We start from the raw sequence: 13,014 nt of genomic DNA, 5'->3' as shown, positions 1-13,014 counted from the left end.
GTCCTGAGACCTCCCCACTGGTTTCGCTTGAAGCGTCTCTGAGCCATCCCTCCGACTCACTTTCCCTTGGAGTTCTTGCTCGCCCTCTACTGGTTCCCTCTTCCGCTGCTACTGCTCTCTCAACCTCAGGGAGCCTTTGCACCTGCGGCGCTTTAGATGTCAGTTCCCTGACATCCACCTCCCCTCCAGGGCCCCCTTCACCCCCTCCCGTCTCCTCTCCTACTGGCGGTGAGGAGGTAAAACCCCTGAAAGAACCTCCCTCATCTTCCGACGTCGCGAACACTTCCTTCCACTTGTTGCTGTTCCTACTCTCTAGGTACTCTTCGTCATCAGAGTCCACTCCATCTTCCAACTCCGACTCCGCGAACCCTTCCATTTCCTCTTCCTCATCGGTGGTGCCGAAATACTCCCTCCTAAACCTTGCTATAGGCTGAGGTTTCCTCGGGAACCTTTGGTGGAACGTTTCTGTTAAAACCTCGTCATTGACTTCCTCTGCACTTACCCAGGTGTTTTCTGACTCCGGTTCCCCTTCCCACGCCACCAAATACTCCACCTGATTACCCTTCCACCTGGAATCGAGGATTTCCGCTACATGGTTGCGGCGTTCCCTCTCTTCCAAGGCTGGTCCCCTGACGTGCTCCCCTTCACGTCCCCCCCTGTATGGTGACAGTAACGACCTGTGGAACACTGGGTGCAATTTCATGTGGTTGGGTAATCGGAGTTTGAAAGCTACCGGGTTGACCTGCTGAATCACCTCAAAGGGTCCCAATCTTCTGGGCCTCAGTTTCTTACAACCCCCTTTGAACGGCAACCCTTGGGTTGACAACCACACTTGATCCCCCACCCTTATGGTTTCACCTTCCCTTCTGTTCTTGTCTGCCTGCTTCTTATATTGTGCCTTGGCCCTTTCTAAGTTGAGCTGGAGCTGCTGATGGATGGCTTCCATCTCTTCTACAAAATGTTCAGCCGCTGGAACGCTCCATCTCTCCCCTCCTTCCCCTGGAAATGCCCTGGGGTGACACCCGTAATTAGCCAAAAAGGGACTCATCCCTGTGGACACATTCTCCGCATTATTGTAGGCAAATTCTGCCAACGCCAACTTTTCGACCCAATCGTTCTCTCTGTCATTGACATAACACCTAAGATATTGTTGAAGAATGCCATTTGCCCTTTCCGCCTGCCCGTTGGTTTCAGGGTGCCGGGCAGTTGAAAAATTAACTTCCACGTGTAGCAAGCTCATGAGCTTCCTCCAGAACCTGGAAGTAAATTGTTTGCCTCGATCTGAGATCACCCTCGAGGGAGCCCCGTGCAACCTAAAGATATGTTCCACAAACAACTTCGCCGTTTCTTCCGCTGTGACTGCATGTGAGCATGCTACAAAATGGCACATCTTAGTTAACAGGTCTACTACTACCATGATGGCTGTTTTCCCCTTGGACCTTGGCAGATCCGTCATAAAATCTATTGATATCGCTTCCCAAGGCCGTTCTGGTGTGGGTAAAGGTTCTAATAACCCTGCCGGCGCCCTTCTTTCCCCTTTGGCTCGCTGACATTGGTCACACCCTCTTACATACTCCCTTACATCTTCCCTCACCTTAGGCCACCAAAATTCCCTGGTAACCAACCACATGGTTTTGTGTTGCCCAAAATGTCCCGCCGTGGGGCTATCATGCAACTGCTTGAGTACTCTCCCCCTCAATTCACCTTCGGGTATATACAGTGCCCCTTTGTAATACAATGCCCCATTTCTTTCCTCAAAACCTCCGGGGCTCTCGCCCTCCCCCCTGAGACCTCTGAGCTTATCCTGGGCATATTCATCATTTTCCGTTTCCTCCACCAGTTCCCGTTGCCCCACCAGCGCCGCCCCACACACCCAGCGGTCCTCCGGGATGACATGTCTCTCTTCGATCACCTCCTCCCCTTCCCAATATTCTGGTTTGCGTGAGAGCGCATCCGCCCTGACGTTTTCTGGGCCTGGCACATAACAAATCTCAAAGTTAAATTTGGAGAATTCCTGTGCCCATCTCACTTGTCGTTGGTTGAGCACTCGAGCTGTTCTCCAATACTCTAAATTTTTGTGGTCGGTGCACACTTGCACCTTGTGTTGTGCCCCAATTAATAAATGTCTCCACCTCCGGAATGCTTCGTGAATGGCAAGTAGTTCCCTGTCATACACCGTGTAATTCCTCTCGGACTTATTCAGTTTCCGCGAGAAGAATGCACACGGTCTCCACTCCGACGCACTCCTCCCCGGTTGAAGAAGGACCGCCCCTATAGCCCGGTCGGATGCATCTGTTTCCACTCTCATGGGTTTTTGTAAATCCACATGCAGAAGTTGTTCTTCCGAGGCGAAAGCCCTTTTCAGTTCTTCAAAGGCTCGATCCGCCTCCACCGTCCAAACAAATTTCTTCTTGCTGCTGAGGCAGTCGGTGATGGGCGCCGTCAAGTGGGCAAAGTTCTTGATGAACTTCCGATAAAAGTTCCCAAACCCCAAGAATCTTTGCACGTCCTTCTTGGTCTTCGGTGTCTTCCATTCCAGTACCGCTTGAACCTTGCCTGGATCCATGGCCAATCCCTTGTCTGACAAGCGGTACCCCAGGAATTCCACCTCCTTGGTATGAAACTGGCACTTCTCCAGTTTCACCCACAGCTGGTTGGCTTGCAGCCTGCCCAACACTTCTCGAACGTCCCTCACATGCTGTTCCTCATCTTCCGAATACACCAACACGTCGTCTAAAAAGGCCACACAGTTCTTGTAGAGCAAAGGTCCCAGAACGTGGTTTATAAAAGCTTGAAAACAGGCGGAGCCCCCTTGTAGACCGAAGGGCATAACGAGGTATTCAAAGGCTCCCAAAGGGGTAAACATGGTGGTCTTCCATTCATCTCCCTTCCTTATGCGTATCAGATTGTACGCCCCCCGCAGGTCCAGTTTTGTAAAAATCTTTCCCTTCCTTACTCTGGTCAAAATGTCGTCAATTCGGGGCATAGGGAAAGCCAGGGGCTCCGACACTGCATTGAGGGCCCTAAAGTCACACACCAGTCTCGGTTTGTCTGTGTTCTTTTTGTCCACAAAAAACACTGGGCTGCCCCCCACCGCTCGGGACTCTCTGATGAAACCTCGCTTCAAGTTTTTGTCAATGAACTCCCTCAGCTCCTGCATCTCCCTGTCTGACATGGCGTACAGCTTGCCTACTGGGAGTTGGGCCCCTGGGAGTAGGTTGATTTGACAGTCAAAGGGTCTATGCGGTGGCAGTTTGTCTGCTTCCCTTTCGCTGAATACGTTGCTCAGATCTGCGTATTGCGGGGGCACCTTCCCTTTGCCCATCACTTCCATCCCCGCTAGGGTGACTCTGTCTCCTCCCGAGACCTTCCCCTCCTTGCAGTGTTCTAGGCAATGCGCTGACCCAAAGGAGACCACCCTCTGATGCCAGCCCACTAGCGGATCGTGTAGCGCCAGCCAGCTCATCCCCAAAATGATGGGCGCTCCTCCCAGGATGGCCACATTAAACGCTATCTGTTCGGTGTGCCTTGCCACTCTCATTATCATCGGGACAGTCTGTTGGCTAACTTCTCCCCCCAACAGCTCTCTGCCGTCAATCGTAGTCACCTGCAAGGGGTTACTTAAAGGGATGGTCTGTATCTGGTGCTCAGCTGCAAACTCCTTACTCATGAAATTACAGGAGCTGCCTGAATCCAAAAGCGCCTTGACCTTTAGTGGGTGTCCGTTTGGCAGTTCTAGTAACACCTCTATCACTAAAGCAGGTCTGGGAGGTTCTGGCATGGGCACTTTCATTGCTCTTTGGCCTGGCTGCTGTGCCCCGACGGTGGCAGCCAGGCGTTGGCTTTTACTTGCTCCTTGCTTTCCTCTTCCTTTCCCCCAACAGCTCCTGCCATCCCTTGCCATTCCTTTCTTTGTGGGCAGACTCTGGCAAAGTGCCCTGGCTGTTGGCAGAGATAACATCTCTTGGCGCTCTTTCCCTCCTTCTTCCGCCCTTCACTGGGATTTGAAACTGCGCGCGCCCGCGCTGTTCCAACTTCCATCGGCTCTGCCGGCGGGAAAGATGGCTCTGGAATGTCTGGAATGCGGAACTCCCTCCAACGGTCTCCTTTCCCTTCCCGCCTTTCCAAAGCCCTCGCCTCCTGGCGCGCTCCTATGGCCAGCGCAGATTTGGTTAATTGGTCCATAGACTCCGCCCTGGGCCCCCGGGAAAGCTCATCTTTGACGGTTGAAGAAAGCCCCTCTTCGAAAAGCATTTGGATGGGCTCCGCCGATAGGTCCCACCCCAATTTATGAATCAGCATAGTAAATTCAGTCCAGTACTCACGGACAGATCTGCTTCCTTGCTGGCAAGCCATTAACTGCCTTCGCACCACCCCCTGCTCAATATCGCTGGAAAACATCAGGTCCATGGCACGAAAAAACTTCCTCGTGTCCTTTAAGATCTCATTATTCGCTGCCATCAGGGGTCTAACCCAATCTTTCGCCCCGGATTCGAGATGGCCAATCACATACGCCACTCGCGATTCCTCGTCGGGGAAGTCATCAAACTGCAAGTTTAGAGCGTATTGCATCTCTGTTCTAAAGGCATGATAGTTCCTGGGATCCCCCCCGAATTTCTGCACCAATCCTGGTACCTTTCTGGCGAGCGGGGTGGTTTTCTCCTTTCCCTTTTCTGCATCCTGAGCCCTCCTCTCCTCAAGCCTCGCCGTTTGCAGCGCCAACTGGATCTCCAACGCTCTGTACCTTTCTTCCAGGCTTGGACCCCCTCCAGCTGCTCCTGCACCCCCGGTTCCGGCTGGGTTGCTCATGATGCTTCTCTCTGCACAAGCTGGCTTTCGGTGACTTTCGGATTGCTGTGATGGGACGATGAGCTGCTTGTGCGTAAAATGCAAGTCCCTCAGAGTTTGATCAGGTTTTTAAACCTCTGCCTGTGACGGAGCCCCTCCAGCATGGCTGCGTCAATCACTAGTAGAATCCGAAAGTGGCTGCTTTCGGAAACGTTTCCAACATAAAAGCTCCTTAACGGAAACACGTCGTCTGGCCTCTCGGCGTGACAGTTTCCGTCGAGGTGTGGGTGTCCCTATAGGAGGTCCTGAGACCTCCCCACTAGTTTCGCTTGAAGCGTCTCTGAGCCATCCCTCCGACTCACTTTCCCTTGGAGTTCTTGCTCGCCCTCTACTGGTTCCCTCTTCCGCTGCTACTGCTCTCTCAACCTCAGGGAGCCTTTGCACCTGCGGCGCTTTAGATGTCAGTTCCCTGACAGCGGGGTATAAATAATAAATTATTATTATTATTATTATAAATTATTATTATCTTGAAATGTAAATTAGAAAAACTTAATAAAAACTATAATAAAATTAATAATAATAATAATGAACTATACCACCCTAGACCAGGAGCTGGTCCTTAGGCAATACATGCAAAATAATGTTAATTATAATCTACGTAGAAGGTGATAAACAGTTTAAATTATAAAAACAGCTTTTATAATGTGAGGGGAGCCCTCTACAGTGGTGCCCCGCAAGACGAACGCCTCGCAAGACGAAAAACCCGCTAGACGAAAGGGTTTTCCGTTTTGGAGGCACTTCGTAAAACGAATTCCCCTATGGGGTTGCTTCGCAAGACGAAAAAAATCTTGCATCCCCCCGCGGGTTTTTTTCACTTTTTTCGCCCTTTTCTTAAGCCGCTAAGCTGCTTATCAGCTGTTCCGCTGATAAGCCGCTTAACAGCTGATCGCTGGAAGCCGCTTGACAGCTGTAGCGCAAATCCGCTAAGCTGTCAATGGGCTTGCTTCGCAAGACGAAAAAACCACTATACGAAGAGCCTCACGGAACGGATTAATTTCGTCTTGCGAGGCACCACTGTATTTTTGTTCTAAGCTGTGTACATAATAAAGCCGCATCATTCAGTTGCAAAAGAGTATGCTTCGGAGCTTGTGCCAATTTTATTTTACTGTTTGGTCGTCCCAATTTTATGTTATTTTATTGTTTGATTGTTCCACAAGTGCCCTTTGCCCTGCTTGGTTGCACCAGTTTGTCAGAGAAGCTCCCCTCCAAGTTCTTCCAGCCTGGGAGTCATTTTGGACTCACAGCTGTCCATGGAGGCGCAGGTCAGTTCTGTGTCCAGGGCAGCTGTCTATCAGCTCCATCTGGTATGCAGGATGAGACCCTCCCTGCCCGCGGACTGTCTCGCCAGAGTGGTGCATGCTCTATGTGAGGCTCCCTTTGAAGGTGACCCGGAAACTACAACTAATCCAGAATGCGGCAGCTATCTTGGTGACTGGGGGCGGCCGCCGAGACCATATAACACCGGTCTTGAAAGACCTACATTGGCTCCCAGTACATTTCTGAACATAATTCAAAGTGTTGGTGTTGGCCTTTAAAGCCCTAAACGGCCTCAGTCCAGTATATCTGATGGAGCATCTCCACCCCCATCGTTCTGCCCGGACACTGAGGTCCAGCGCCAAGGGCCTTCTGGCGGTTCTCTCCCTGCGAGAAGCCAAGTTACAGGGAACCAGGCAGAGGGCCTTCTTGGTGGTGGCGCCCGCCCTGTGGAACGCCCTCCCACCAGATGTCAAAGAGAACAACAACTACCTGACATTTAGAAGACATCTTAAGGCAGCCCTGTTCAGGGAAGTTTTTAATGCGTGATATTTTAGTGTATTTTTGGTCTCTGTGAAAGCCACCCAGAGTGGCTGGGGAAACACAGCCAGATGGGTGGGGTAAAAATAATAAATTATTATTATTATTATTATTATTATTATTATTATTATTATTATTATTATTCCAGGATCACGCTATCATAAACCTGGCTGTTTGGAGAAGAGAACTTTAAGCTATAAAAGTTGATATTGTTTCCCGTGAGAAGACCGAGGTCTGTGTCACTGTTGGAGTTCTTGGGGGCTGATTTATGTTAGCTTTGGTTTAATGTATAATAATCTCAACAGATCTGATAGCCAGAATGGAGGTGCGGGCAGGGAAGGAGGAGGAGAATACCTACCGTATTTGTAGAACAGGTCCTCCAAGCCAAACTGCTGTGGGTCAAGGCCTCGGCGGATCTGGGAAGTTGAGGTGGGGGGAAAGGAGAGAAGAGAGAGAGAGAAAGAACAGATTAATCCATGCCAGCCGGCCCACTACTTACTCGAGGCTCCCCTGTGAAAGAAGGTTGCAATGTTTAGGACTTTTTAGTTAAGAGAAATTAATTGCTTGATTATTGTAACTCGCTATACGCGAGGCTGCACTTGAAGCTGGCCCAGAAACTCCAGCGGGTGCAGAATGCCGTGGCAAGACTCCTTACAGGGTCCTTGCTGCAGGATCACATTCATCCAGTATTTTACCAGCTGCACTGGCTCCCAGTGGAGTACAGGGTCAGGATTAAGGTGCTGGTATTGACCTTTAAAGCCCTATATAGCCTAGGACCCTCGTACCTACGGGACCGCCTCTCCTGGTCTGCCCCATGGAGGACCTTAAGGTCCACAAATAACAACACTTTGGAGGTCCCAGGTCGCAAGGTGGTTAGATTGGTCTCAACTAGGGCCAGGGCCTTTTCAGTACTGGCCCCGACGTGGTAGAACGCTCTGTCACAAGAGACCAGGGCCCTGCGGGACTTGACATCTTTCCGCAGGACCTGCAAGACGGAGCTGTTCCCCCTGGCCTTTGGTTTGGACTCAGTCTGACCCTTATGTTTCCCTCCCCTTAGGGTCTTGATTTATCGGCTACTTTTAAAATGAGGCTGCATTTTAAATTGCATTTTAACCTGTATTTTAAATTGGTTCCCCCCCCCCATTATGTTTTTACCTTGATTTTATTGGTGTTAGCTGCCCTGAGCCCGGCTCTGGCCGTGGAGGGTGGGGTATAAATAATTTTTTTTATTTTTATTATAAGAATGCACCCCCACCTCAGTTCTGCAGAAGACAGGATGTGGTACTGAACAGAGAACCCAGCTTCCAAAAAACCTCAGCTCTCATTTTAATAAGAACAAAAAACAAATTTCTAGCCCTCACGGTGGCAAAGATATGCTTGGCAGTGTGGGAACTTAATGCCTAGTAAAATCTTAGGAGCGGAAGGGGCTTCCTTCCTTCCACAGCCTCCTGCCTCTTCCTAGTATCTGGGTCAAATGGAATCAGTTGTGCCAAGCATGAAAAGCCCTTTCTCTACGCTGTATGCTCTGTGAATCGGTACAGCCTATGGGACATGGCATAACCCCCCCCCCCCCCCCGTTTAAGAAGGATATTGGCAAGCTGGAAGGTTTGCAGAGGAGGGCGACCAAGATGATCAAGGGTCTGGAAACCAAACCAGGAACGGCTGAAGGAGTTGGGTATGTTTAGCCTGGGAAATAGAGACCAAATCCTCAAAAGATTCCATCAACGGGGTCTCCGAAAAATTTGACACATCACTTTGGAAGACTGGTGAACTAATACCAGTGTACTGGAAGAAGCAAAGATCACTGGTGTTGAAGCAATGATTCTTCAACATCAACTTCATTGGACTGGTCACGTTGTGTGAATGCCTGATTACCATCTTCCAGAACAACTACTCTATTCCAAACTTAAAAATGGAAAGCGTAATGCTGGTGGTCAACAAAAGAGGTTTAAAGACTGTGTCAAGGCAAATCTAAATAAATGTAGTATAAACACTGACAACTGGGAAACACCGGCCTGTGAGCGCTCCAGTTGGAGAACAGCCTTGACCAAAGATGTCCTGGGCTTTGAAGACACTCGAACTCAGGACTCAAGGGAGAAACGTGCCAAGAGGAAGGCACACTTGGCAAATCCACACCGTGATCAACTCCCACCCAGGAACCAATGTCCCCACTGTGGAAAGACGTGTGGGTCTAGAATTGGCCTCCACAGTCACTTACGGACTCACTGTTAAAACCGTGTTTATAGAAGACAATCTTACTCGGCTACGAGGGATCGCCAGAGAAGAAGAAGATCTGAAGGGCTGTCACAAGGAAGAGGGAGTCAGCTTGCTTTCTGCTGCTCCAGAGGGTAGGACTCGAAAAAACTGATTCAAATGACAAGCAAGAAGATTCACATTAAACTTTAGGAGGAACTTCCTGGCGGTAAGAGCTGTTTGACAGAGGAAAGGGGTCCCTCAGAAGGTGTAAAGGACTCTCCTTGGTTGGAGAGTGTTGGCAGAAGTTGCGTAGCCATCTGCCAGGGATCCCTGTATTGCCTGGACTAGATGACCCTTGGTGTCTATTCTACATCTATGATTCCTTCCTCTCACTTACAATGCTCTCGTACAGCGTACAGTCATCCTGGTCGTTGTTGGAGCAGTACATGGGCCTGTGCCCCATGGTAATGATCCAGGGACGTTCCTTGCGCCGTTCAGGCTGGTTCGCCTCCTGCCAAAGAGGGAAAGGTAGCCATCAGCAGTGAGTGGGGGACGCCAACCCTCCCAGAGGCAAGCTGCCACTTTCCCCCTTCCCACCTCACCCCCCCAAAAAACAGGGGTCTGCTCCTCACCTGCAGGTCCTTCTCCAGCCACTGAAATTGCTCTGCCACAAGCTGCTCTCCATATTTCAAGAAGAAGTAGACCTCGGTGGAGAAGGAAATGATGTGGGCAGGTCCAATGTCCCAGCTGAGGGGGAAAGATGGGAAGTCAGGGGACCCCAGGGGAAGAGCAACAGGCCTCACTATGTAAGGAAAGACTGGGAACAGCCGCCAAGACCCCATAGCACCGGTCCTGAAAGACCTACATTGGCTTCCAGGATGTTTCCAGGAACAATTCAAATTATTGGTGCTGACCTTTAAAGCCCTAAATGGCCTCAAAGGCCCAGTATTCCTGAAGGAGCGTCTCCACCCCCATTGTTCAGCCCAGACACTGAGGTCCAGCTCCGAGGGCCTTCCAATGGTTCCCTCACTGCGAGAAGTGAGGTTACAGGGAACCAGACACAGGGCCTTCTCGGTGGTGGCACCTGCCCGGTGGTGGCACCCTCCCAGCAGACGTCAAGGAAATAAACAACTACAGTGGGACCTCGGGTTGCGAACATAATCCGCGACGGAGGCACGTCTGCAACCAGCAGCGTTCGTAACATGCAGCGCCACGTCTGCGCACGATGCGATTTGGTCTTCTGCGCATGCGCAAGCGGCGAAACCCAGAAGTAACCCTTTCCGGAACTTCCGGGTTTCCCACGGTCTGCAAACTAAAAATGCGTAACCCAAAGCATCTGTAACCCGAGGTACCACAGTATTTGACGTTTAGAAGACATCTGAAGGCAGCCCTGCTTAGGGAAGTTTTTAATGTTTGATGTTTTATCGTGTTTTTAATATTCGGTTGGGAGCTGCCCAGAGTAGCTGGGGAAACCCAGCCAGATGGGCGGGGTTTAAATAAATTATTATTATTATTATTATTATTATGAGTGTCACACTTCAAGATGGCAAGGCCCAGCCCTAGAATCATAGCTGTCAACTTACAGATTTGAAAATAAGGGACCAGCAGCCTCGAAAACAAGGGATCAGCAACCAAAATAAGGGATCAACAATTACTTTGATAAAATACATATTTTGTTGTGTGCAAATGGCTTTAGATACCTATTAGGTCCATAAATTACCATATAGCATATATTCAACACAAAAAAAAACGGCAACAATTTGTTGTTGACAAAGGACAGCTGGACATAGAAAGGGCCCCATTACCTTCAGTAGCTTATTTAAGGGACATCATCAATAAGGGACAGCAGCGGGACATGGCGCTGGGATAAGGGACTGTCCCGCCAAATAAGGGACGCTTGACAGCTATGCCTAGCATGCACCAGGCTGGGCTGCTCACAGCCCCCTCTCCTCTAGGCTCCTGTGCACCCAGCTTGGCTTGTGTTAAAACCAGCCAATTGCTCTGGGGGGATGCTCCAAATTCTTCCAACCGATTTACCCAGCATCGAGTCATTGACCCGAAGCAATGGCTCCAAGTTACAAGAAGGGAGATTCCGTCTAAACATCAGGAAGAACCTTCTGTGAGTAAGAGCAGTTTGAGAGGGGAACGGACTCCCTTGGAAGCTGCTGGACTCTCCTTCCATGGAGGTTTTTAAGCAGAGGTCGGATGGCCCTCTGTCATGGATGCTTGAGTTGAGATTCCTGCTTTGCAGGGGGCTGGACTGGACAGGGGTCCCTTCCTACAATTCTAGGATTGAGAAGCTGTGTGGCTCTCAAACTTTTTTGGATCCCTGCCCCTGCAGTTCCATAAACTCATCCCCAGTGCCCTCTACTCCAGTGTTTTTCAACCTTTTTTGGGCAAAGGCACACTTGTTTCATGAAAAAAAGCACGAGGCACACCACCATTAGAAACTGTTAAAAAATTTAACTCTGTGCCTATATTGACTATATATATAAAGTAATTCTCTTGAATAGGAATCAAATAAACACAAAGAAAGTATTTTATAATTACTTTATTATGAAATAGTAAGTAAACAGAAATATGAAAAATTATAAAATACTTTATTTTAAAATCTTTCAAATTTTTCAATTTCCCCCACGGCACACCAGGCAACATCTCGCGGCACACTAGTGTGCCACGGAACAGTGGTTGAAAAACACTGCTCTACTCTATGAAAAGCACCGTTCAGAAAAGCGCTTTGCAAGACCCACTAAGGAAGATAGTGACACAATAAAATTCAAGCCAGGAACAATTAATTGCCTGTTTAATCAAAATCCAATTAAAACTATTTAGTTTAATTAATTCACCCAATGGGCGAACTTGGTCCCATGATACCAGCTTTTCAAACTCTGAGAGTCGTTTACACTTTCAGCAAACCCCCGCCTCTCTTAGGGCCCCCTGGGGAATACCACCTCTTTTGCAGAGGGCGCTGCCACTCACTTTGTGAACCCCTGAGCTCTCCTGGGCATGGCCAGTGATGCCCTCAAGGTAACGGTGGTGGCTTCTACAATAGACCCTTTTCCAGGAAGCTTGCATTTTACACAAATCAGCATAAAGGCACACATTACCCGGATGGCTCTAGTGACACGCCACCTCTTCAGCATTTTGCAAGACGGCCACAAACGAGCAGGAAATCCGGCCGCTTGGCCTGGGCTAGACGACACTCACCTGTACCAGAGGCTCTCCGTGCCACCGGGCATGTTGAAGCGGAAGCGGTAGTTAGAGAAGTTGCTGAAAGAGGAAGCGAAGGGAGAAAGTCACAGGGGGGAGAGGGACGTCGCAAGCCCCTGCCCTTCATTGTGAAGTTTATATGTAATAACAACAACAATCGTGATTACGGTCCAGAGACCCAACAAATCGTTACAAAGCAATACACAATTCATACAGCCTACCTCCAGGTTAATCAAGCATTTTGTTCTCCTTCTGTGATGGAACTCTTACAGTGGTGCCCCGCAAGACGAATGCCTCGCAAGACGAAAAACCCGCAAGACAAAAGGGTTTTTCGGTTTTTGCGACGCTTCGCTAGACGATTTTCCCTATGGGCTTGCATCGCAAGACGAAAGCCCATAGGGAAATCTCGGGGACCTTTTTTTAAATGCTGGCGGTGGGGAGCAAAGCCTTTTCCCCCCCTCCGGACTTCAGAAGAGGTCCAGGAAGGCCGGCGGGGGCGAAAGGCTTTGCTCCCCACCGCCAGCATTTTAAAAGCGGTCCGGGATAGCAGGGAAGCGCTTCCCGCTATCCCGGACGGCTTTTGAAGGCAGGCGGGGGGAGCAAAGACTTTTGCCCCCCGCCCGCCTTGGGAAGAGGTCCTGGACCTCTTCCCAAGGCGGGTGGGGGGCAAAAGTCTTTGTCCCCCTGCCTGCCTTCCCCGGGGGCTTTTAAATCGCCCCGGGACAGCTGAGAATTCCTCCGCTGTTCCGGGGCGATTTTAAAATGCTGGCGGGCGGCAGCGCTGCTGCCCGCCAGCATTTTAAGATCGCCCAGGGACAGCGAAGGACTTTTCCGCTGTCCCTGGGCGATCTTAAAATGCTGGCGGGCGGCAGCGAAGCCTTCGCTGCCGCCCGCCAGCATTTTAAAAGCCCCCGGGACTGTCCCGGGAAGGCAGGCGGGGGGGAAGCAAAGACGTTCGCCCCCGCC

The 13,014-nt window shown here is 50.1% G+C and overlaps 1 protein-coding gene across 3 annotated transcripts in view; it reads right to left on the bottom strand.

The window, feature by feature from the left end:
* The window catches only part of ACP7 (acid phosphatase 7, tartrate resistant (putative)), a 32,893-nt gene that overhangs the window by 9,180 nt on the left and 10,699 nt on the right, over positions 1-13,014 (bottom strand). For all 3 annotated transcript variants that reach the window (XM_081922235.1, XM_081922237.1, XM_081922236.1), the window contains exons 7-10: positions 12,046-12,108; positions 9,471-9,585; positions 9,236-9,349; positions 7,001-7,058 (exon numbers count right to left, since the gene is read on the bottom strand). In XM_081922235.1, the coding sequence (XP_081778361.1) occupies positions 7,001-7,058; positions 9,236-9,349; positions 9,471-9,585; positions 12,046-12,108 (350 nt within the window). The remainder of the gene's footprint in view (positions 1-7,000; positions 7,059-9,235; positions 9,350-9,470; positions 9,586-12,045; positions 12,109-13,014) is intronic.

This window comes from Podarcis melisellensis, assembly GCF_964234715.1.
Source record: "Podarcis melisellensis genome assembly, chromosome: 8".
NCBI lineage: Eukaryota > Metazoa > Chordata > Lepidosauria > Squamata > Lacertidae > Podarcis > Podarcis melisellensis.
Note: the sequence above shows the minus strand (reverse complement) of the source record. Positions and strands in the feature narration are given on the sequence as shown.